The 25,503-nt window shown below is 39.6% G+C and overlaps 1 protein-coding gene across 1 annotated transcript; it reads left to right on the top strand.

Annotated features, from left to right (window-relative positions):
- Positions 1-1,060: 1,060 nt before the first annotated feature.
- LOC132769981 (acetylserotonin O-methyltransferase-like) lies at positions 1,061-21,985 on the top strand. The gene is made up of 8 exons (XM_060766882.2): positions 1,061-1,126; positions 1,735-1,909; positions 2,805-2,934; positions 5,899-5,967; positions 7,300-7,418; positions 10,526-10,666; positions 19,647-19,769; positions 21,777-21,985. Exons 1-8 carry the CDS (start codon positions 1,061-1,063, stop codon positions 21,983-21,985), a joined length of 1,032 nt encoding a protein of 343 aa, XP_060622865.2.
- The last annotated feature ends 3,518 nt before the right edge of the window (positions 21,986-25,503 follow it).

A 25,503-nucleotide genomic window follows, 5' to 3' on the forward strand; every position in this document is an offset into this window, starting at 1 on the left:
CCTCTTGTTTTTATTTCTTTAAATCTCCTGTCAAGTATACTAAGGCTAGCTTCCAGTTTCTTTCAAATATTTCATGATTTTCATATTTCAGATTGCTAGAAATCATAGCCATCTGTGCATAATCCCACAGTTTATCCTTCCAATTTTTAATACTTAATGTTTTCTCCCCTTTCTAATCTTTGGCAATTGTAATGTGTGCAGCCAAAAAGCTGTACAGACAAATTTCTCTTTCTGGTTGTTCTAATCTATCTCTGAATATCCCTAACAGGCACATCCTTGGATTTTTTTTACTTTGTTGTGGATCATTTTATTTGTTTCCTTTATTATTTTTTTCCAATAGGTCAGCACCAGTTCACAGGACCACCATGCATGAAAAAGGTCCCTTTCTTTGTTTTGCCCCTCCAGTAGGAACCTGATTGTGAGCTATCCATTTTGGCAAGGAGGGCTGGGGTTGTGTAACATCTGTAGAACATTTTATATACGTTGTCTCTAATTGAAGCTGCCACTGTAAATTTAAAGCCTTTATTCCAAAGGTTTTTCCAAATGTCAAAATCTATACTTCTCCCTAGATCTTTTACCCATCAGATAATGGAGGTTTTGACACGATTATCTTCCAAGTTGTAGTGTAGAATATATTTGTATAGTCTGGTTATTAAGCCTTTCCTCCCTTTGTCTAATATAGATCACAGAGACTATGAGATTTTACCACTCATTTTATAATCCCCTAGAGCAAGATCGTAGATACTACACAATAATTTAAGAAACTGTTGAAATGTTCCTATGAAATATATCAAAAGCTAGTGAGGTGACTCTTTGCTCTCATTCCATTTTACATATGGACAACAGTGGCATATTTCCATAAATCCATTTTATCGTTTTTGGCATCAGACAATTAACCATTTTTAAAGGCCCCTATGTTTCACAATATGACCTTTCGCAAGAACAGCATAGCAAGAAGATAAAATGCCTTCTTTGTGGCAATAGAAGGAGCTTCTTGCCTTGAGAGATAGCAAAGGCACACAAACATCTGAGGAGAACTTATTTGAAAGAATAGTTAAGGATGGATTGTGATGAAGAAATGGTTAAAACTTTATTTCAGTATCAACATGGATTTGTTATTTCAAAGGTAAAATCAATGTATAAAGTGTTAGCTATCAGCATTTCACCTTTTAATTGAATGTGTGGCATCAAAATATGTGCATATCCGTGCTTATTCAAATATATGTCTTGTTATTAAAGGGTATGTAGAAGACTCACTGGGATCCCCATATCAAAACTACATTCTTAATGGCTGACCAGAATGCTAAGATAACACACCAAACAGCTGTTTTCCTTCATACAGCAACGCAGCTGAGAACTGCGTATGTGGAGGCGATTGGGGTAAACTGTAGGGATGATGCAGATAATTGAAGTGGTTTGGGATTGTGTAATAGCTAGTCTATTTTAACCTTTGTTTTAACCTTCATTTTTAATTTTTGTGGTTGAAATTTTACCTTTGCATTTTAATGATGATATTTTTCATTATCTTTTAACTTAATCAAATTTGAATGTATGTTAGTTCACTATTATGGGAGTCTTAGGATAGTGATTATTGTCTTTTTGTGTACGTTTCTGTTTATTGATCCCTTGCAAATTTATAGATGGGAAATAGCTTCAACAGCATTAAAATTAACCATTTTACCTGCAGAGTACCTGAATGTTTTCCTTTTTTACACATTATTCCTTTAATTCCAGGTTTTGTTTACTGCCTGTGAGTTGGGAGTATTTGACCTGCTTTTGGAGTCAAAAGAGCTCCTGACTTCAGCAGTTATTGCTGAACGCTTGGGCACCAGTCACATGGGAATGCAAAGGATGCTGGAGGTCTGTGTGGGATTAAAGTTACTAAAAATGGAGAGGAAGGACAACAAAGGTAACTATATCTGAAGGAGGAAGCAATGATGGATCATCCCAGGTCTTCAGGTTTTGGGGGGGAAAGGTTGTGTGCAGCTTGTCCATAAAACATAGAGAGAACATATCTTTCCATAACAAAATTAAGATTTAGCTAAAGGAGCTGGTTCCAAATTAAGCTAAAATGATTTCTCCCTCGCAGTTAGTTTACGGAGACAGAATTCATATCTAAACAAACTGAATCTACCAAAAGCTAGATACAGAGCTGAGGCTCAGGCCCTCTGCCATGATGACTGGGAGAAAAGGAGGGTAGTAACTAAGAAAGTCATAGACCCTCTGAAGAATATTTGCAAGTTGCAACATACAATCAGTTAATCCTTGGAAAGTTTTGCAAGTTGTTACTCATCTAGCTGAGGTGGTGATTTACACACACACACACACAATAATAATAATAATAATAATAATAATAATAATAATAATAATATCTCCTCTTGCTTAGAACTCAGTCCCCCTTCCTCCCAAAACCTAGAGAGTTTGTACCCCTATCTCCCATCAGGGGATGAACACTGAAAACACTGAAAACCGCTGCCTTACAGATTTCCCTGCATTAAGGATCTCCATGTGATAAGGTCCTAAGAGATCTGGCAGTCTTTTGCTATTACATGCCGTCAAGTCATTCCTTACTTATGGTGACCCTAAGGCAACTTTATCACAGGTTGTCCAGAGTGGGTTTGCTTTTGTCTTCTGCTGAGGCTGAGAGTGTGACTTGTACAATGCCAGCCTCTGGCTTTTCATGGGCTCATGAGAATAGAAATTATGGTCTCCAGAGTTGTAGTCCAATGCTCCAACTCGCTACTTGTTGTCTATCTGTTATCCTTCTTCGCTCAAGGTTTTACAACATAATGTTTTGTTTTAAGGTCTTTATGGAAACACAGACTTTGCCAACCTCTGCCTTGCTAAATCAAGCCCAAAATCCCAGTATCAATACATTAAGTTTTTATCTGAGTTCGGCTATTCAAATATTCAGTACTTGACAAAGGCTGTAAGGTAAGGAGAAAAAATACCTTTTTTACTTTCTTTCATAACATTTACCAATAGTTATTCCAAGATCTTGCTAGTTTCTGATAGTTACAAAGTGTTATTTCCTTAGCCTAAGCTTCTAGTGTTTCTTCTTCAAGTTTTCACACCACTTTCACCCAATTCACCCTCTCATATGGTATATTCCACACATAAATTATACAAACACAATGGTGAAATACGGATAGCATTCTAATCAATTAGAAACCATTATGTTGCATCCTAACAATGGCCTCTCATTCAGAGTGTGCATTGAATAACGGAAAATCAAATGTTGTGATATACACATGTCTTCTGGAGAGATCTATTTTTTTTCATGAATTGTACAGTCAAAGGCATTGCTATAATTTGTGAATAACAGGCTGATTTTCTTATGAAATACTTCTATACTTGATTAGCCATTAGTATCTTTGTATTATGATCCTTAGTGCTTCTTCCTCTTCAGAATCTAGCTTTAACACATGGCATTTCTTGCTCCAAGGATGGCAAAATCTCCCACACCCTTCTTTCCTTTTTGCTTATTTCCCTAATAGTTATTTGCTTATTTCCCTAATAGTTACCCCCATAAAGACTCATTCTCTTGTTTCTTTTACTCACTTACACATCACACCCTCCCTTTCCTCTTCCTACAACATTGCTTCACTTTTTACCCTTGCAATGCGACCCTCCTTTTCTCTATTTCCCTCCTTTCCCCTCCATTCTTTGCCTCTGACCCTTTTTTTGTCCTTTCACTTTGCCATTTGCATCCTTTCCTTCCCTCCTCTTTTCCCGCAGCTCATGCTACTTCACCCTCATTGTCTTCTTCTCATTGCCTCTTCAACCCAGCTCGCCACCCTCTGTGCCTAGGTTTTCTCCCTTCAGTTCCTGCTACATTTCCATCCTCATGATGATGTATACCAGGGGTCCCCAAACTAAGGCTCGTGGGCCATATGCGGCCCGCCGAGGGCATTTATCTGGCCTGGAGAAGCTTCGAGCGGGGTCGCGCTAGGCCAGGCTTCTCCTTCCTTCCTTCCTTCCTTCTTTCCCCCCCTCCCTTTCTTTCCCCTTCCTTCTCCCTTCCTCTCCCTCCCTCCTTCCCTCCCTTCCTTCCCTTCTTCCTTCCTTCCTTCCCATGTGGGAGGGAGAAGCCTCCCGGGTGGAGCCTCCGGGCCAGGGAAGCTGGCATTGCATGGCCGTGCCCACCTGGTGCCGCCTCCGCACACCCTCTTTGCCATCAGGGATCTTCTGCTGCGCTCTCTGCGCTCCGTGGCCACAAGGTGCCTCCTGCTCCACTCCTAGCAGAGAACAAGCGATGGGCGCCACTCTGAAAAGGTTTGGCCCAATTCTATCGTTGATGGGGTTCAGAATGCTCTGATTGTAGGTGAACTACAAATCCCAGCAACTACAACTCCCAAATGTCAAGATTCTATTTTCCCCATACTTCACCAGTGTTCACATTTGGGCATATGGAATATTCATGCCAAGTTTGGTCCAGATCCAACATTGTTTGAGTCCACAGTGCTCTCTGGATATAGGTGAACTACAACTCTAAAACTGAAGGCCAATGCCCACCAAGCCCTTCCTTTTCTGTTGGTCATGGGAGAACTGTGTGCCAAGTTTGGTTCAATTCCATCATTGGTGGGGTTCAGAATGTTCTTTGATTATAGGTAAATCCCAGCAACTACAACTCCCAAATGACAAAATCAATTTTTTTGAGTGAAGGACATACATTGGGTTGTTAGGTGTCCAGTGGTTTTTGAGTTCTGTTAATCCCACAAACGAACTTTACATTTTTATTTATATAGATTTATTTCCTATATTTATACCCTGCCCTTCTCCCCCTGAAAGGGGACTCATGCTTACATATGCCAAAAACCACTTTCAAAACGACAGAAAATAGATCTTTTTCCTCATTTTCATTTGAACTATTTTATTTTCAGAAATGCTAAAGCTATCTTTTTCTATGTATTCCTATATTGCTTTCAGCAGCCCATGGTTGGGTGTGTGCGCATGTATGTGCCTTCAGGTCTCCTTTTATTTATGGTGGCCCCATGAATTTAATAGGGTTTTCTTTGAGAGGAAATACTCAAAAATAGTTTTATCAGTTTCTTTCTCTGAAATACAGCACCTGCTATTCATTTGTGGCTTCCCATTCAAATATTAACCAGAACTTGCCCTGCTTAGCATTCAAGATCAGAGACATTTAATCTTTCATTGACTTTGCCAGGTATTATTCTTCTGTACAGTAGTATCTGTTACCTCTGTGACCCAACTTGTACAGGCAGTCCCCAAGTTGCAAACAAATTATGTAGGTTTGTTCTCACTATAGGCTGAATAGTAAACATATTCATGGATTCCCTGCTGTTATATTAAGACTGTTACATGCTTGAAATCAAAATTTCATTTATTTGTAATTAGAAATAAATATTTCACAATGTATAATTACATATTGCTTTTGTGATTAATCACTATGCTTTATGTTCAGATTGTAACAATAAAAATACATCCTGCATATCAGATATTTACATTACATATTTACATTACGATTCATAACTAGCAAAATAAGACATGGGCAGTGTGCATAGAATTTGGTCATTCCAATGGTCTGAGGGACAGTAATCTGGCCCCCTGTTTAAAAAGTTTGAGGACCCCTGATGTATACAGTAGTTCACACTACTAACAATTCAAACTAAATATGAACAACATCTTGGCCACTTTCCTGTCCATCGCACTATTCTCCTTCAGCCCTCCCACTGCTGGGCGCCCCTCAAATAAGCCACTCGGATAATAGCTTTTGGTCCTTGGGCTGAAAATGTTTTCCCCATCTCCCTTTAAGAATATGTTTGTAATTATATTATCAGAGGTTCAATATAGTCAGAAGACTTGGCATTGAATTTGCTACTTATGCGATATTTTTTTTAAAAAAATTGCATTTGAAATATTGTTCTATTTCAGGGAAGGAAATAATCAGAATCAAACAGTATTTGGCACTTCAGAAAAAGATCTTTACAAGAACCTTTCCAGGTAAAAGTAATATTTTTTTTCTATTTAAAAGACACTACATTAAAGAGATAATGTATAAGTTGACACTCACAGTTCCATGATTGTGCATTCGTAGAATGAAACTGGAAGCAAAGAAAAAAATATGAAATTCAGATTGTAATGCACATTGCATATCTACAAATGGAAGTGCAACATCATCATATATGCAACTCTGCTTCTGCAACCTTCCATTCAATACTGATTTCTGTGGAAGACAAAAATATCCCACCACTTTTCTGCACATGCATCAGTCACTAATAGCACTAATAGCAAACCCAACTTGATATCCAATAACAAAGTATTGTGTTTGTCCACGCCAAACTTTCTTTTACAGCACTACATGATTGTTTTAAAACATTTCTAAATGAAAAAATGATTAATTAATTTATTATTTTCTTCTCAACCCTCCCTCCTCCCACGCACACTCACGTCTAAAATCAGAATCCCAGTGACAATCCTAGCATGTTGTTAGGGGCATTCCTTGTTTATGAAATAGTATTGAATATGCTCATATTGACTTCACATATAAATCATAGGAAAGGTTTGGGAACATAATTATAGATTCCTCTCTCTCTCCCCCCTCCCAAATTCCTTAAAATAATAAATAAATAAATAAATAAATTATACAAATCACACACAACTAACATTAACACAAAACATACAATAAATTAGATAAACAATTCAGCATTTATTTTAATACATGTTATCTCTACATGCACCCACCACCCATTGGACATTTATTGATCATTAATATTAATGATTCTTATATTGACCTCTTCTCCAAAATTATTTGGTTTTATTTCTTTTTCTTTCACAAATATATATTCTAAGAATTTACCCTTTTTACCTCAAAATCATTTCCTTTCATTAATCCTTTTTTACATTTTATTTCACAAGTCAGTGTATCATTTATTTCAATGTTCCACACCTCCTTGTACCAATCAATTTTGTAATCATAATTTTCTTTCCATTTCTTGGCTATAACTAATCTTCCTTATTACATCTCCAACATTTTTAAGTTGTTTCTATTATAATAACTTCACACTATTAGAGTCATGTGCCATCTCCAAATTGTTTTTATAACAATTCTCTTTAATTCTAACGGACATATTTTTCATAATTCTTTGTTTCCAAATGTTAACAATAGTAAATTTTAACTATAGTAATGATTCCCAAATCCCTTTCCCATTTATTTAAGTTGACCCAAGTTTTGTGGATTGATTTTTTTACTACAATTTCTAGATTTATACATGAGATGTATCATTGCAGAGGTCAGATGAATGTTTATTTTCCATTTTGATTGTGATGTCTTAGGTCAGAGGAAGAGTGGCAAAGATTCTCCAGTGCCATGGATGATGCCTGGAGTCTGTTTGGGCAGGAAGTAATATCCGCCTTTGATCTTTCTTGTCTCCATGTCGTTTGTGATCTGGGAGGTAAGTACCCCAAACTCTCAGTTACCTTCCTTTACTTGAAGTTTGAAACCCAATACTTTGGGGGATGGCCTCTCAAGTTGCCTTCCATCCCTGTGAGTCTTTGATATTAAAGGTGGTTGTTTTTCACCCCCCCCCCCCCCCCATACACACACCTATCCACAACTATACCTTCTACAAGAGGTCATGAAATGGCTAAAATTTGATTAGTAATTCATTTTGGAGATTTGGATGTATCCTCCTTTGATTTGTATATATTTGGAGGGGTGTCATTTCAATTCATAATTTGAATTTTCCAAGTTGCATAACTGCTTCGTTAAGATTTGTTCCATTAACGGCAATCAGGAAAATTTTGAGGCTTGTTTTTCTGTCATTTTTATGGATATCAGGATGAAACTTGGCACAGTTGTAGGAAACCTTTATAGATTTAAGCCTGCCAAGTTTCAGAACTTTTAAGTCATCCGCTGATTTTAGGAAAGTTTTAAATTTTTTATAATATTTAAAAAACTAAAAAAGGTATCCTCTTCAATTTCTGCATGGCATCCATCCTGCAAAGTTTCAGAATGTTTTGGTCATTCACTGATTTTTAAGAATTTTTTCTAATCATGTGATTATGATTAACTTAAATCACTCAGTGAGACTTATAAGCATTAAGCAAGCAAGCAAGCAATACACACTGTAAAGTGAAATGCTGGTCCTATCAGAGCAGTGGTTCCCAATCTGTGGGCTGTGGCCTACTGGTGGGCTGCAAGACGTAAAATAAGGTCTACTGCTCTAGATTATTAAATACGGTTTTCTGTGAGCGACCAAATGGCAACTACTGGATGGCATATGTCCTGTATCAGAAACTAGAACTGATGTGGTTTATCCAAAGCCGTTTTCCGAATCGGCACCCCCAAATAATCAAATTGAATCTAAAGCTGACCAAAATCTGATTTGTAAGCTTTTTGGTACTAATGTTGGAGAGTGGTCCCTGGTCAAAGTGGTCTCTGATTAAGTGGTCCCTGGTCCAAGGGGCCCCTGGTCAAAATTTTTTGGAAACCATTGTATAAGAGGAAGCAGGCAGGCAAGTAGGATCTTATATTTACAAATTCCATATAAGTTTCCCACTCTTCTTCCATAGCCCATCCTTCTGGAATGGGCTATGGAAATGGAAACAGTGAAGGAATGCATGATTAAATGGGCCACCAATATAGGCAGACCCATCAAACTCAAAGAATGGGAGTTGATATGGAATAAAAAATAAAGTACACATATGCAACAGAACTCAAAGAAAACCGGTATAAGATGTTCCATAGGTCTCAAAAATTAGGTCTAATGTATAAGAAAAGTAATAACAAATGCTGGAAATGTTAATCACAAATTGGAACTTTTTACCATTTATGGTGGTCTTGCCCCAAAGCTAGAAGCTACTGGAAAATGATACAAGTAGTGAGCCAAAAAAACCCTCAAAATTAAAATACAGATGAAGCCAGAATATTTCCTATTAGGGATCACGATGAAGAAATAAAGCTAGACGCAAACAAAGATATTCACATATTTAATGACAGTGGCCAGAATAGTCTATGCTAAAAAATGGAAATTAAAGGATATTTCGACTGAAGAAAAATGGCTAAACAAAGTTTGGGAAATAAAAGATATGGACAAACTGACATTCTACTTGAAAGACCTTACTGGAAGACCAGTAAGGAAAACTGACTGGAAAAGGTTCGAAGATTATATGAGAAATTGGTCACCAACTACTTAATTAGGGAGGTCCATACAGGAGAAAAAGAACCAAAAACAATCAAAAACTTAAGCCAAAGAGATGAGGAAGATAGAAATTTGGTAAACATAGAAGAAAATGTGGAAAAGAAGATTGGGAAGCCAAACTTCTCCTTCCCCCGATCCCATACCCCGTTAACCCTTCCTGATAGACAATTTCTTTCTATCTATCTCTTTATATATACTAATCTAACACCTCCCCCTTGACTATCTCATTATATATTTCTTTCTCATTCCACTGTCATCAAATTAGATTCCCCTCCTTCCCTTTTTTCCGCAATCACCACCTCCCCCCCCCCTTTTATGTATGTTTATTTTGCAAAACGTTTAATAAAAATGTATTTAAAAATAAATAAATAAATGTTAGTTACTTAATTTTGGAAAATGGCATTCACAACCATTTGTAGATCATAACCTTTTGGAAAAGTTTGATCTTTCAGAGAAGAGCCAAAAACCCATTTGAACTGAATCTTCTCATATGGTATACAACCAAATGTAATATGCAAGGCAATGTCTTCAGTTGTTAGACTGAACCTATTGTCCCTTATCTGTTAGGAAAACAGAATATGCCTGTGCATAAAAACAGCAGAGTTTCAGAACTGTTTTCAGTCTCCCATAAAACAAATTGTTTTATATCATGCACTCAAAAGACAAAAATGAATTAGGCTTTGGTAAATTAACATATTTGATTTACTCACAACTTCACGTGCTCAGCATAACATAAGTACATAGCTTATCTATCAGTCCAGTTTCAGATATGTTTGAGATAATCTGTGTGCAGATGGCACAGGGCATCTTTCTTATGACAGCAAGTGTTTGCTCTTAGCAGTTCAAAGTCTAAGAAGGATTTAAAATGGAGTCTGAGGTCTGAGCAGTCTCAGATGAGATCATGTGGTCTGTAGTCCCTCCCACAACCTCTTAGGAAACATAGCGCAAAAGAAGCTGCATACCAGAACATACATACAAAACAGTAAGCAAACACAATCACAGATTAACAAATTACTAGAGGAGGCTTGAAGAAGGTTATAATTTCCAACGCTTGAAGGGAAGATACTGCACTTTATTTTTCAGTCACTTTCTTACATTCTCCCACAAGATTCTCCTTTCTCTTTTTTCTTCCTTAATATATTTGTCAATTACGCTTCAGAATAATCTCATCTGCTTTATTTAAAGTTATCTTTTCTTTTATGTCTTTATGATGTATGTGTTTCAAAAGCACATGCCATATAAAATCCAGATTGTCTGACCCTGAAATTATGGATGAAATTTTATGTAGAAGGCTTAGGAAGAAGTTCAAAAGACACAACATACTGAGTGTTTTGCTTTACATTTTCTTTTTTTCAAAGGAGGCAGTGGCTACTTTGCCAAAATATATGCTTCATTGTACCCAAATTCTACTGTGACCATTTTTGACTTGCCTGAAGTTGTGGAAAGAGGAAAGAAGCATTTTGTGTCTTCAGAGGAACACCAGATTACTTTCCAGAGTGGTATGATATGCTTTCCGTGAATGTAACTACGTTTAAACATTGGACAATGCTTTCCTCTACAATGTACATTTAAAAAGCAGTGATCAGCTGTGTACAGGCCCGTAGCCAGGATTTCGTTTCGGGGGGGGGGGGGCTGAATTTTTTTTCAGGGGGGTTTCAGGGGGGGGGGCTGAGTTTCAGGGGGGGGGCTGAGTCTGAGTGAAAGAAGGTCTAGCCTAGCAAACCTTTTGTATCATTACCCCAATACCCCCATGCATATGGGATATATTGAGTATGGTGATCAGATCATGATACGAATAAACATAACAGTTTAAATAATGCACCAATAAGGCCTTTTCGCGAACCACCATGAAAATTTTTTGGGGGGGGCTGAAGCCCCCCGAGCCCCCCCCCCCCCCCCCGGCTACATGCCTGGCTGTGTATACTTTATTGTATTAGGGAGCAAGGAAGCATCATTGGAAGAGGAGGCAATTAAGCACTTGACAAGCCTTTCCATTTCCCCCCTTTTTATATCCTGAGGGATTTTGCCTTTCATACCAGATGAGGAAATTTCCTTTCTCATAAAGAAGATGATCCCACAATTTATTTCCTTTGTCTGGAAAATGGAGTCATTTTCTCAGTAATCCAACTATATGTAATTTTCTTTCAAGCAAGCATAGCTCATTTCCTTTTGTGTGTCTCCTTTCCAATCCCAAGATGCATTCCCAAGACACTAAATATAATGTCCCTTTTATCCCAAGCAGGCATGTAGCCGGGGGGGGGGGGGGGGCTTGAGGGGCTTCATCCCCCCCGAAATTCTCATGGTGGTTCGCGAAATGGCCTTACTGGTGCATTATTTAAACTGTTATGTTTATTCATATCATGATCTGATCACCATACTCAATATATCCCATATGCATGGGGGTATTGGGGTAATGATACAAAAGGTTTGCTAGGCTAGACCCTCTTTCACTCAGACTCAGCTCCCTCGAAACTCACCCCCCCGAACCCCCCCTGAAAAAAATTCAGCCCCCCCCCCGAAACGAAATCCTGGTATAAAGGAATTAAAGATACCTAGGGCAGGGGGGACACAACCTATCCCACCTCCGCCCTTAGATATAGCGTGGAACAAAAAGGCTGAGCCTAAGTGACCGAAGCACTTGGAAGAAATATAGCTGCCACCACCTCAGAATTGCCGGCCTGAGGAACCAAAAGGGTGTGATTGTATTTTAAATAAAAGGATATTTGAGCTCTTAGACTTCTATGGCTGACTGGAGATTAAAAGATGTGTTGAGAGAATGATTCTTGAGGGAAACGAATGGATTGAGGCGAACAACAGTTAAGAGTAAACTAATAAAGAGTTTATTAATAACTTGAGGATAACAACAACTCGTTGGAATTGAGTGGTACAAAATCTTGATGCAGTTGCAGTAACTTGGTTGCTTAAATCAAACAGTTCTCTCTGACAGAATAGCTTTCTCAGCTTGAGTCTCTATAACCAACTGTTCTATTATTAGACACAGTTTTACTTGGAGCACAGACCCCTGTCTGCCTCCCTCAACTGGCTATAAGGTATCTTTGAAACCTCTCTTAGGCTCAATAAGACACAGCTCTCCTTTACTAGCCTCTCTAGTAAAGCTCTAGCCTAATGTCTTCACCATATACCTTACACCTAGAGACTAGCTACAAGCTCTTCCCTTTCTGTCAGTTCCCTGCTCTAAAAATCTACATCCTTCTCTGTCTAAAACTCAGACTCTTTTCCTTCTGTCAGATAAGACAGCTCCTTTCCCTCCATTCAGCTGACTCCACCCCTGATTGTTACACCCAATCAGGAGTCAGCCTGACTCCTCCTCCTTTCTTTGCTCAACAACCAGGAGGCCAAACACTGCCATGCAGGCTTCGGCCTAGCCGACTAAAAGGTAGTTTTATTACATACCTCCCCACCTTAAGTCCTTTCTGGAAGATTTTCAATTTCTAATTGAAATCTGTAAGAAAGGGTTTCTCATAAAGAGAGCTCTTTCTTACCTAACTCTCCCTTCCTGTACCTAACTATCTATTCTAACCTAATCTAACTTAACTAAGGCAAGGGCATTCTACCTATCTTCCTAATCCTGCATGCTAACTAACCTATCTAAACATCCTATCTAACATATCTAACATTCCTATCTAACAGGTTCACAGTCCTAACTACCATTACATTGTATGCTAAACATCACTTGCAAATAATACAATACTATGCATTTCATCTAAGCAAACCTGCAATGCAAAACAATACAGTCACTATAATATACAAACCTGCAAAGGAAAAAGCATGTTAGATATAATACATTATACAATACCTTATACACTATACTCTATAAATGCAATTATCTATACTATTATACCAATACCTGTATAACATTCCTCTATCATTGCATTTAATAACATCTATGTACATTCAAGGCATTACTCTAACCTGCAATAAAAATGTTAAATTGCAAATAATCATCTGTAACATCTGTACAGCAAAGAAACCTTTTAAAGTTACCCTGGGGTTTATTCCTGGTTAGCTGGTACACACCAATTTAAACTGGGAACCAACTTTGGCATGGCAAATATAAAGGGGGTTAACCTTTCAATACTTCACCCAATGCCACAAATCCCATTCCCTTTGGCTCTTAACTTAACCCCACCAACGGCCAATTCAAACCCCATACTCCCATCTACAGATGTTTCCTCCCAGGATGAAGCTGAGACAGTGCTATCGCCATACAGCACTCTCTGGACCTTGCGCTCTAGCTCCATCTGCTGTTCTGGTTCGGGATTGCAATCTTTAAATTTTCCCTCCAAATCCAACAAAGACTTAATAAAGTACACTCTTCCTCCCCTACACAGAGTCACTTTCTCCTCAGGTTCTGGTAGAATTTTTACAACAAAGTTGGACCTAGGAAAATAAGGCTTAAGTCTATTGATGTGCAGCTTCTTGCACCTCTGGTCTCCTCCATCTTCTTGGACTACGTAAGTCACCTCAGAGTCTTTGGAAACAATGGAAAATGGTCCTTCCCAAGCCACATCTAGCTTCTTCTTGGCTCTGGGCTTTAAGACCAACACTTTGTCTCCGACGGCAAAGCTTCTGTGCCTAGCCTTGGAATCAGCATAGTCCTTCTGTCGGCTTTGAGCTGCTGACAAGCTCTCAGCGGCACAGTCCCGGATCAAAGTCAAATGTCTTTGAAGGTCCTCGATGTACTCGACCACGTCCTTCTCGGGAATCTCCTCACGTCCGACCCACGCCTCTCTCACGATGTCCAGAGGTCCACGCGGGGTTCGGCCATACAGCAGTTGGAACGGGCTGTATCCGGTACTCTCTTGTGGTACCTCACGATAGGCAAACAGGAAATGCTGGATTCTTCTGTCCCAATCATTGGGGTTGCGATGTACGTAGGTTCTCAGCATGTGGTTCAACGTCGCATTGAACCTCTCCGTCAGGCCATTCGACTGTGGATGGTATGGAGTCGTCGTCACGTGTTGAATCCCACAGGAACGCAGCATCTCTTTCATGAAAACAGACATGAAAGATGTTCCCAAATCAGTCACGATAGATTTAGGGAACCCCACACGCGCAAACAACGTCAGGAGTGCGTGTGTAACTGTCTTGGTGTCAATCTCCTTCAGTGGAATCGCCTCAGGGTATCTGGTTGCAAAGTCTACCGCTGTGAGGAGGTAGCGATGTCCATCCTTGGTCACAGGTGACATTGGACCAAGGATATCTATCCCTACTTTTGCAAAAGGAATTGACACAACAGGAATGGGTTGCAGCAGTCCTTTGGTTTTGTCTTTTGCTTTGCCCACAAACTGACAGGACTGACAAGATCTGCAGTGGGTGGCAATGTCTTGTGCCATTCTGGGCCAAAAGAACCGGCTCTGCACCCTATCCTTAGTCTTCTTGATCCCTAGATGACCACTAAACGAAGTGTCATGGGCCATTTTCAGGATCTTTTCCCTGTACTTTGGAGGTATTACTAGCTGTGTAACTACCTCGTACAGCCCTGGGCCCTTTTGATGTCTCACTAATCTGAACAGCTTGTTATCTATATTTCTAAAGATAACTGGTTCTATTTCATTGGGTTCAGTTCTTTCGGTTTGAACTGATTCCCACAGGCCCTTTAAATCTTCAGCCTGTCGCTGTTCCCTCAGGAACTCAGCTGGCTGACTAGATGGCAACATCACAGGGAATTCTTCAGCGTTGTTACATTGAGAGCTATGAGCCATTTCTGAGGCGATTTCTCCCTCCTCAGAAATTCCCGCTCTTTCTGTCTGGCTTCTAGTCACAGCATTGATCTTCAGTGTATGTTCTGACAGATCATTTCCTATTAACACAGGGACCTCCAGGTCCGATAGAATTCCTACACTCCATTTACCACAAAAATCTTTGTATTTGACAGGGATTTCTGCCACATCCACTTCAAAGCTGGGACCAGTTATTCCCTTCAGTGTCCATTTCTTTCCTGGCACTACCTGGTCCTTCTCAACTATATGAGGGCGCACCAGAGACACGTCAGCGCCTGTGTCCCTCAGTCCCATTAGCGTTTGGTCATTAACTTTGACCTCTTCTAAGTATTCTTTATTTACCCCACGCTCTATACTCCAAACCCTCATTATTTTGATGGGCTCTCCCTCAGGAGTAGGCTCTTCATCTTGTGGTTCAGTCTTCTTGACCACTTTAACAAATTTTGGCGGGCTTCCAGCTCTCTCCTTAGCTAGTTTTGGGCATGAGGCTTTAACATGTCCTTCTTGGTTGCAGAAGTAACATACAATCCTACGTGGCACAACCTTAGAGATGGCATCCCCTTGCTTGGCTCCCTGACTCTCCTTGTCAGTTCTACCCTTCGGGACCTACTCTTTCTGCTTTTTGAACATGGGGGGGACCAACTCAAAATCTCCCTCCATTCCATCCAAAATCGTCGCACACTCGGCCACTGTCCGGATCTTTTTGTCTTTAATGAACCAACGCCACTGTACTGGAATCAATTTATAAACTGCTCCAGACAGATCAGATCCCTTAAAGCCTCAAAGGTGTTCACCTTACTTCCCTCCAGCCATCGTACTAGAGCTTTTTCAATCCTAGCCCCCACTTGGGAAAATGTCTCCCCAGGCTTCCTCTTAATTTCTCTGAAGGTCTTCCGGCTCTGCTCTGGGGTGAGCCCAAACCGAACCTTCACTCTTTCTTTGAAGACAGAGTAGTTAGACCATTCTGTAGTTGTCATGTCAGCATAAACCTCACTCAGTTCGCCACAGATTAATGGTCTCAAGTGTGCCATTCTTTTTTCCTCTGGCACCCCAAAATCTGCACACGCACGTTCAAAACTAGAGAGGAAACTCTCGGCACAATCCCCCTTTGTGTATTTGGGAAAGTGTTTTAGATAGGAAGCTACGGGTTCAGCAGGGATGGTACTAGGATTGGATGTGGGTTGCCTATCTCTGACTTGTAACTCCATCATCCTCTCCTCATGTTTCATCCTCTCAGCCTCGTGTCTCATTCTCTCTTTTTCTCTTTCTATTTCTAGCTGTCTTACATTCTCTCTTTCTCTAGCCTCAAACTCCATTCTTTCTCTTTCAGCCTCACGTTGTCTTTCTCTTTCCTCAGCCTCACGTTGTCTCTCATTCTCTCTGGCTTGAAACTCCATCTTTCTCAACTCCATCTCAAGCCTTAACTTCTCGATTTCTAAAGAGGTTGCCACTGTCTCTGGGCTTTCTCCTCTTTCCACAATCTCAGGCTCCATTTCGGCTCCCTCCTGTCCCTCTGATTGTATGTGAACCACAGGAGCTTTTTTCTGCTTTGGAGGTGCCATACTGCTGTACAGTGGTGTATTTAGGCAGTTTCTGAGGTAAAACTTCCTCAGAAACGCTTTGGCTCAAACTTTTACCTCACACAATCACACCACCCCACTGGATTTAGGCTTAAAGTCACGTATCCCGCCGCTGGTCACCAATATAAAGGAATTAAAGATACCTAGGGCAGGGGGGACACAACCTATCCCACCTCCGCCCTTAGATATAGCGTGGAACAAAAAGGCTGAGCCTAAGTGACCGAAGCACTTGGTAGAAATATAGCTGCCACCACCTCAGAATTGCCGGCCTGAGGAACCAAAAGGGTGTGATTGTATTTTAAATAAAAGGATATTTGAGCTCTTAGACTTCTATGGCTGACTGGAGATTAAAAGATGTGTTGAGAGAATGATTCTTGAGGGAAACGAATGGATTGAGGCGAACAACAGTTAAGAGTAAACTAATAAAGAGTTTATTAATAACTTGAGGATAACAACAACTCGTTGGAATTGAGTGGTACAAAATCTTGATGCAGTTGCAGTAACTTGGTTGCTTAAATCAAACAGTTCTCTCTGACAGAATAGCTTTCTCAGCTTGAGTCTCTATAACCAACTGTTCTATTATTAGACACAGTTTTACTTGGAGCACAGACCCCTGTCTGCCTCCCTCAACTGGCTATAAGGTATCTTTGAAACCTCTCTTAGGCTCAATAAGACACAGCTCTCCTTTACTAGCCTCTCTAGTAAAGCTCTAGCCTAATGTCTTCACCATATACCTTACACCTAGAGACTAGCTACAAGCTCTTCCCTTTCTGTCAGTTCCCTGCTCTAAAAATCTACATCCTTCTCTGTCTAAAACTCAGACTCTTTTCCTTCTGTCAGATAAGACAGCTCCTTTCCCTCCATTCAGCTGACTCCACCCCTGATTGTTACACCCAATCAGGAGTCAGCCTGACTCCTCCTCCTTTCTTTGCTCAACAACCAGGAGGCCAAACACTGCCATGCAGGCTTCGGCCTAGCCGACTAAAAGGTAGTTTTATTACACCTGGCTACGGGCCTGATCCCAAGTACTCCTGTTTCTACCATAAATTAATATTTTATTAATTATACATTGCTTTGAATCATGAAAACATTATATGTTCCTATAATTGTCAGCTGCATTAGACTTTCCATGAATCAGAGGGTACTTTCATACTGGTGTATCTTGACACCACTTTAATTACCATGATCAATGCTACGAAACTGTGGGAGTTGTAGTTTTACTAGGTCTTTAACTTTCTTTACCAGTGGGCTGGTGCCTTACCAAACCACAAATCCCAGCATTCCATAGCATTGGGCCATGGCAATTTAAAGTGGTGTCAAACTGCACTGATTCAATAGTGTAGTTACAACTGGAGTGATTCAGGCCCCATCTACACTGCCATATAAAATCCCAATTATCTGCTTTGAACTGAATTGCATGACAATGTACACTCATCTAACCCTGTTCAAATTTGATAATCTGCATTATATGGCAGTGTAGATAACAACAACAACAACAACAACAACACTTTATTCTCATCCCAAAGGGACTCAGGGCGGATCACAGTACATATACATGGCAAACATTCAATGCTGCTTTGTATAGACAATACACAGACAGACAGAACAGAAGGCAGTGCCATGGAAGGTTGGGCTCGAGTCCAGGGGGTGCTGTTTCTCTTTCCTCTATGACGAAGAGCCGTCAGGACTTCCTCCTTCCTTATGGTCACCCAGCATTTTCTGACCTTCTTTCTTTATGGCATCGTAAAACACTATTTAGCAGTACCCAATTTCTCTAATTACAGCCAATGCTGTTTTCAAATTGCTTAAGTAAACAATGAGCTAGGCTGCCAGTTGGCAGCTCACGCCAACTCGGGGCTTTGAACTTGCAACCTTTTGGTTCATAGATCTTATAATTGCTGATGATTTACAAGCTGTGCTAAACCTCTGGCCCTCCAGCCTCAATAATGTCATGAATAACATTTCAATAACTTTTAAGTATATGTTCTTTTATTGCAATTTCCAGTGTGAGAGGGCATATAAGAACTTTTACAGAACTTTTATACTTGTACACAAAGAATAACATTAGACACAGAGATATACAGATACTATGCAACTACATTGGATTCACAAAAAACCTATTACATTAGCTAACAAACAAACAAAAGGTGCAACTACTTTTTTATTCAGCATTCACACACATATGAACATTCACTCATCCTCATGCATACAAATGTTATCATATCCTTTTCTCCCTCCTTGGAGAAGAACACCTTCTTAGGCCAGACCCTGTTTCCCTGAATCCTACCAAAGCACAGTTGCAAAACTTCCATAATGCCAAAATGCCTCTAAAATGACAAAACTTCCCTTTCCCTAAAAACAATGGAAGGATTAGATCCCTGTTTTCCTTACATCAGAACCTGACTCCATGCAAATGTATTATGACTCCAAAACACACTTCTTCCTCTTCCCTTGAAAAAGAAGACCAAAGTGACCAGACTGCTCCTGTGCAAATCTGCCACTCTCCATAGACCTTGTCTGTTCTTCCCATGGAACAGAGAGGCAGTTGAACAGCTCCGATGTCCATCACAATTTGAGAATTACTAGATTGAGTCTTTTATAGGAATATTTCTTCTGATGTAGTAAATAATTATCCTGTTTGAAATTATCTTAAGTCTTCACCTCCTGGCAGATGTTAATTCTTCTTGATTGATGTTAGCCTTGTGTTGACTTCCTTCTTAACATAATGAATGTTATAAACATTTCCTTATCACTGTCCCAGTTCTTATCACAGTTTCCTTTTCCAGTTTTTATTAGCAACTTTTAATTACAGTCCAACAAGCAGGTAGTTAGTCATTGCAGGCCTTAATATTTTACTGATGTTTCCAAAATTATTAAACTCTCATTCATTCATTCTTCCATTCATATCCACACATGAAATTAAATCCACACTTATCAAATCTGCACATTAAATTTTGTGACACAACATTAGTCCTAAACACTTAGGTATCCCTTCTTCTGGAGGAAAATCTGTCTGTAAATTAGTCAAAGATAGATATAGATATAAAGATGATATAGACATAGTAATATAATGTAAAATGGAGTTTTATAAAAGATAGAAATAATTGCTCTTTTTGTGAAACAAAATAAACAGATGTCTTCCTCTAATATTACAGGTGATTTTTTAAACGATCCCATTCCTGAAGCTGATCTGTATATATTGTGTAGAATTCTCCATTGCTTGGATGATGAGAAGTGTGTAGCTCTGCTAACTAAACTACACAAGGCTTGTAAACCTGGTATGTGTACCTAGATAATGTGGATGGGGACAAGACTGCTTTGTACAATATATGATGGACAAGCAAAACTTCCTGGTCTCACCATATATCAAATATTGTTTATAATTTGCTCATGGGAGACCTCGTCTAGGCTGAGGTCTATAACAACTAACATCAATAATCCCGGGTTTCAAGATTTACTACCTCATCACACTAGAGAAAAAATCCACTTAAAATCTGGGTTCTGCCCCCTGCAGAATTCTGGGGTTTGTAGTTTGAGGCTGTGAAAGGCTCCCTCCCAAACTACAAACCCCAGAATTCTGCAGGGGGCAGAAATCAGATTTTTAAGTGGATTTTTTCTCTAGTGTGATGAAGGATCTTTTCCAGTCTTATATGGAAGGGCCAGAAATTGAACCTTAGGTCATTAACATTCCTCGCATGTGCACTACAATTGAGCTATACTATTCCACTCCCCCCTTTTTTTGGAGACCTTTTTTTACTCTTCCACTATTTTCAAAGGATCCAGTAAATACAATATTCTAGACCCATTATCTTCAAAGGACCATTAATTAATGAGTCATATTTGAAAGAATGAGTATATCTATACTGACCACTTAGATTGTTTTGGAACCAGTTTGAGAGAAATTAGTTTTGCTATGCAGATATTGGAGTGACATATCTGGAACAGATTTGATGTGAGGAAAGTGACTACATTATTCAAGGAAGCTGGCTTCAAATTGGTCCAGAATCCACAGTATTTTTTTAAATTTCATATCAAGATGCATGCGTGTTTTGGAGCATAGCAGATGGGCAAAAATAGGAATATTATAGTTTGCAGTGGGGTAATCAATGATCTGTTCCAATTGGCCTCTTGGAGTGTTTTTTTGGCAGCCCACCTAGTTAGTTTCAAATTTTAAATGTGCTCCAGTGTGGTAGTGCTGTTGTGTCTATAATGCATATCATGTTCTACAGAGTTAATTTCATCATGTAGTCTGGTTTAGATTTGGGGCTTGATGAAGCACGTTAAGGAGTTTAACTTGGACTTTCCTCCAACTTGGCTCGATGTGCTTAAAAACCTTTAATACCTGCTGCATTTTCTAGATGTGGCTGCTTGCAGTTTTCTTAAAGCTGCCTTAAATAGTCAGTGTAGATGTGTCCAAGATTTTTTTATCATCTAATACATGGTAGGATCAAAGTATAGCCCCTTCTACACTGCCATATAAAATCCAGATTGTCTACTTTGATCTAGATTATATGGCAGTGTAGATTCATATAATCCAGTTCAAAGCAGATAATGTGGATTATCTGCTTTGGTAATCTGGATTACATGGTAATGTAGAAGGGGCCTCAGAGACTCAAGTAAAGCAGATCTGGCCAAAGTAAAAAATGTTGCTGAACTGCATTTTCTGTCATTAATTGTGTGCACAGCTAATGGTATGGAATTCCAGACACTCATTACATGGTTACATGTCTGGACTCCCTTATATGAACTCACCAAAAACAACATCACCAAAAGACCTCTGCCAGGGAGCTTGCTTGTAACTGGTGATGCAGCAATAGATCTGTTGAATATGTGTACAGCGGAGAAAGACAGATCCAGCTCCATTCAGCTGCCCATGCCCCTAAAGTTCCAAGGCCATTCCAGAATTTCTTGTGCTACAGTGGGAAAATCATTTCCAGCTAAACACCTTGGGAATTTGTAGTCTCAGTATAAATCCTTGCTATTCCCATTTCATTCTCCAAATTATTCCCAACTGCTTGATCATTAGCTCTCACTGGATAGGGGTGGAAGAATTAGGTTTTTCCATTCATGTCTGCTGATGTGTACATGTGCATATGTTGAAGTTAGTGTGGGATAAAAGCATTGTGCACTCCTCCTGTAGATCAATTCCAGAAAACATATTTTCTTTCTTTGTTCTCTGAGTCACATTTTCAAATATTTCGCATGAGAGGGATCATGATAAAAGCTTCTCAAAAAGGTACAGAAATTGGTAATGATATCTTCTCCTTCCTAAATAATATTAACAGGTGGTGGTGTTTTAGTAGTGGAGCAGCTTCTTAATGAAGACAGAAGTGGGCCCTTATCAGCCAGTCTCTACTCCTTATTGATGTTGGTTTTCCTTGAAGGAAAAGAACGGACCGCATCCGAGTACAATGCACTCCTACATGGAGCTGGCTTCAAGGATGTTCAGTTCAAGAAAAGAAGATATTTTGGTGTTGTTTATGGAAGAAAATAAAATGTTCTCTCCTTAATTTTTATTTAAGATCTTAAAGAGGGATGGAAATGTTTGGATCTTTGGATGTTGTTAGACTCTAGTTCCCAACAGACCCAGCCTATTTGGCCAATGGTGACAGATGATGAGATTAAGAGTTTGTCATCATGTATGAGGGTTATCTGGAAAGTAAGGTTACAAGGCACATGTTGGTATCACTGCTGTGCAGCTAGCGGAAGTGAACAAGCAGAGTCAGTTGTCAGTAGCTCATTGACTGGTGTTGTGGTGAAGGTTAGAAATTGGCGTCCTCATTCTGTTTCCCTCCAAGTGTGAAGTTTGTACTGTAACATGTTACCTAAATGCTAAGGGCATGAACACCACTGCAATTCATCACAAGATCATTTCAGTTTATGGAGAGGACATAAAGTCAAGACAGTATGTGGCAAAATGGGTATGAATTTCAATTGCAGAAGGACAGAAATTTATGATGAAGACAGAAGTGAACATCTGTGTGTTGTGACTGATGATGTGGCTGAAAAAGGTGGCGGGAGACTTCTATGACACAGGCATCAAAAACCCATCCCACGGATGACAAAATTGAACTAAATGGTGATTATGTGAAAAAAATAATGTAATACCTATGCTATAATCTATGTAAATTTTACTAAAATATATTCTTTCTTTGTATTTTTTTTAATCTTGTAACCTTGTTTTTTGGATATCACTCTTATACTGCAAACTTTGCACTTGAAGGGAAACAGAATAAGGACACTCATCAATAACCTTCACCACAACGTCAGTTGGTGAGCTAATGGTGACTGACACTGCTCATTCGCTTCCACTGGCTTCCCACTACATGGCAGTGATATCAACTTCTCCCGCGAAAATTCCCTGCAAGAGCTATGTGCCTCAAAACTTTACTTTCCGGATAACCCTCATAGAATTCATTTGGTTCTCTATCAAGTATTGAATTACTGATTGTCCACAGAAAACAACACTGCATGAAGGGAAGTCCTCCCCCTCCACCAATTAGTACCAGTTACTTTTTAAAATAATTTTTCAGAGATATACAATATAGCAAAAAAAAAAAAGTATGAAAAGGGCAAGGAGAAACAGTATGGAGAAAGATACTGTTGTCATTGAGAACCAGATATTCTTTGTGTGTATGCTCCTTCCAGTTGCTTGTCAACGTATGGTGACCTCATTCTTTTCATAGGGTCTTCTTAGTCAAGGAATATATAGAGATGTTTTGTTAGCTCATTCATCTAAAATTTAACCTAAACATCTAATATTCCTTGGCAGTCTACCATCCAAGTATTAACCCAGGACTGATGTTGCTCAGCTTCCAAAAATAGATGGGATTTTTGTTTAAAATTTTAAGTCCCCCCAGTGTGCTACAGCTCCAAATTGGCCCAATGAAAAACATAGGAGCTGAAGGCAGGAACAGAAATTATTTTCTTTAGCTCTGGCCAGAAAGGACACTGGGCCCCCCCAGCATTTCCCAAATCCAGTGTGTTTTCCAGGTACAAGCATGAGTATTATATATAGAATTACACACATTGAATAACATGAAAAACAGAGACTATTGGTTCACTTTCAGGATCCGCACTCTTATTGGTTCAAACATACATTCATTTACAGTCTGTGGTTGGTGCAAATTAGGACCTACAATCTCAAGTATTTAAAAGTATATTCATTTGTAGTTTGTGATTGGTCTATAATGTGGAGTAAACTATCACTGGTTGCATTTTAAGATGTCTGCTGTCCATTTGTATCCACCACTAAGAGAGGAGAAGATTGGGAAAGAATATGGGCCTGGGTCATGGAAATCAAAGGGTAGTTGATGAGCTTACCCCTGGGCACATGGGTCTCATGAGATTCCCAGATTTGAACAATTGCTGTCTGGGTGACCTGATGGGATTCTGAATTTAGAACAAAAGGGTGAGAGGGCCATCTAATGGGCTTATGGCTTGAGTCAAGACTGAATCTTTGTGAGACAGAAGAAGTGACTGGTTGCTGATCTCTTGTTTATTGTTAGGGTGTGAGTCAGGAGGTGTGTAGTGATTGTACATATTTAGTGGATGAATAGGTCAGGCTTGGGAAAGGGAATATGTTTTGGTTTTTAGGGGAATTGTTTATATTTTATCTCATTTGTTTTCATTTAGTAAGTCCTTAACACTCTGAACCAAGCTGGTGTTAATCCAGCATATGTGAACATGATTAAAAGCATCAACACAGGGTGTGCAACTAATATTAAACTGTTGTCAGAAGTGTCATATCAGAATAAACAAAGGAGTGCGTCAAGGAGACACAATATTGCCAAAACTGTTCGCAGTGACTTTGGAAAGCGTCTTCCAAAAAGTCAAATTTAAAGGCAGGATTTCAATTGACAGAGAACGACTTTGTCGTTTCCTCTTTGCAGACAACTGTGTTATTTTCACCAAAAATCCAGAAGATTTACAACATGATCTCCAACAACTAGCATGACTCCCAAAATCAATAGGACTAGAAATGAACTTGAAGAAAACAAAATGGATGAAAAGTGAGCAGTGTGTCCAGGGCTACATCGTTTTAAACAGAGATGAAATTGCGGAAATGACTGGATATATATCTTGTTCAACAAGTACAGTCAAATAATTTGACAAATGGTGCAAGAAGACGCAAGACTACTTGGACTTAATCAGAACCAGTGCTAACAGATGATAAGCTGCCAATGAAAATCAGAGCAGATATAATCAACATTACAGTCTTACCAGCAATGTTATATGCATATGAAACATGGGCAACAACAACGTTGGAGAAGGAAAAATGGACAGTGACTCAGAGAGCAATGGAAAGAAACATGTGTGGCATGACAATAAGAGATAAAGTCAGCAATAAAGAGCTGCGTCAAAGAACTGGGGTATGTGACATGGTCAATGAAATCAGTGAGGCAAAAAGAAGATGGGCAGGGCATATAGCATGAACAAAAGACAACTGAGGGACATGTCGACTAATGAACTGGATACCAAGAGACCACAAACAGCCCTCGGGCAGACCTCATACTTGATGGGACAAACCAATGGTTAAGCTATTTGGCCAGAAATAGAAAAGAAAGCACAGAATCGTATATTTTGGCAAATGGTAGATTTGTGTGAAGCCCTAAAGAGTGGATCAATGACAAATTGGATGGTACAGGCTAGTGTGTCACTGACCACCTCATCATACTTACCTCAAGAAGCATCCTATGATGCTTCCACTCAGCCTATCTGACAAAACAGAAGCTCCTCCAATTGAAGTGGAAGCTTCCTGAACCAGTACTCTTTTGCGCCACCTGAGCAATGCTCCATCCATGTGAAGGGGATAGTGCGTTGTGAGGGAGGAGTGTGTGGGGAGATGGATTCACCCCAGCTGCTCTCACTTTCCATGGCTAAGCCAGGCAAAGCGGGATGCTTCACTTGGCTAATACGATGAGGTCCTTAGTCTTACTTGTCTTTCTTCTATTGTGCTTTACCTTCCCCTTCAGAGGACAGAGTAGTGGCACTTGAATGGGATGGAGGGGG

This window comes from Anolis sagrei, chromosome 3 (genome assembly GCF_037176765.1).
Source record: "Anolis sagrei isolate rAnoSag1 chromosome 3, rAnoSag1.mat, whole genome shotgun sequence".
Classification (NCBI taxonomy): Eukaryota; Metazoa; Chordata; class Lepidosauria; order Squamata; family Dactyloidae; genus Anolis; species Anolis sagrei.

Bases quoted from the DNA above. Each gene is read 5' to 3' on its own strand.
- LOC132769981 (XM_060766882.2), top strand. From the start codon at position 1,061: ATGGATTGTGATGAAGAAATGGTTAAAACTTTATTTCAGTATCAACAT. The intron at 1,910-2,804 runs GTAACTATATCT...TTTTGTTTTAAG, and splicing joins GGAGAGGAAGGACAACAAAG to GTCTTTATGGAAACACAGAC. The intron at 7,419-10,525 runs GTAAGTACCCCA...TTTTTTTCAAAG, and splicing joins TGTCGTTTGTGATCTGGGAG to GAGGCAGTGGCTACTTTGCC.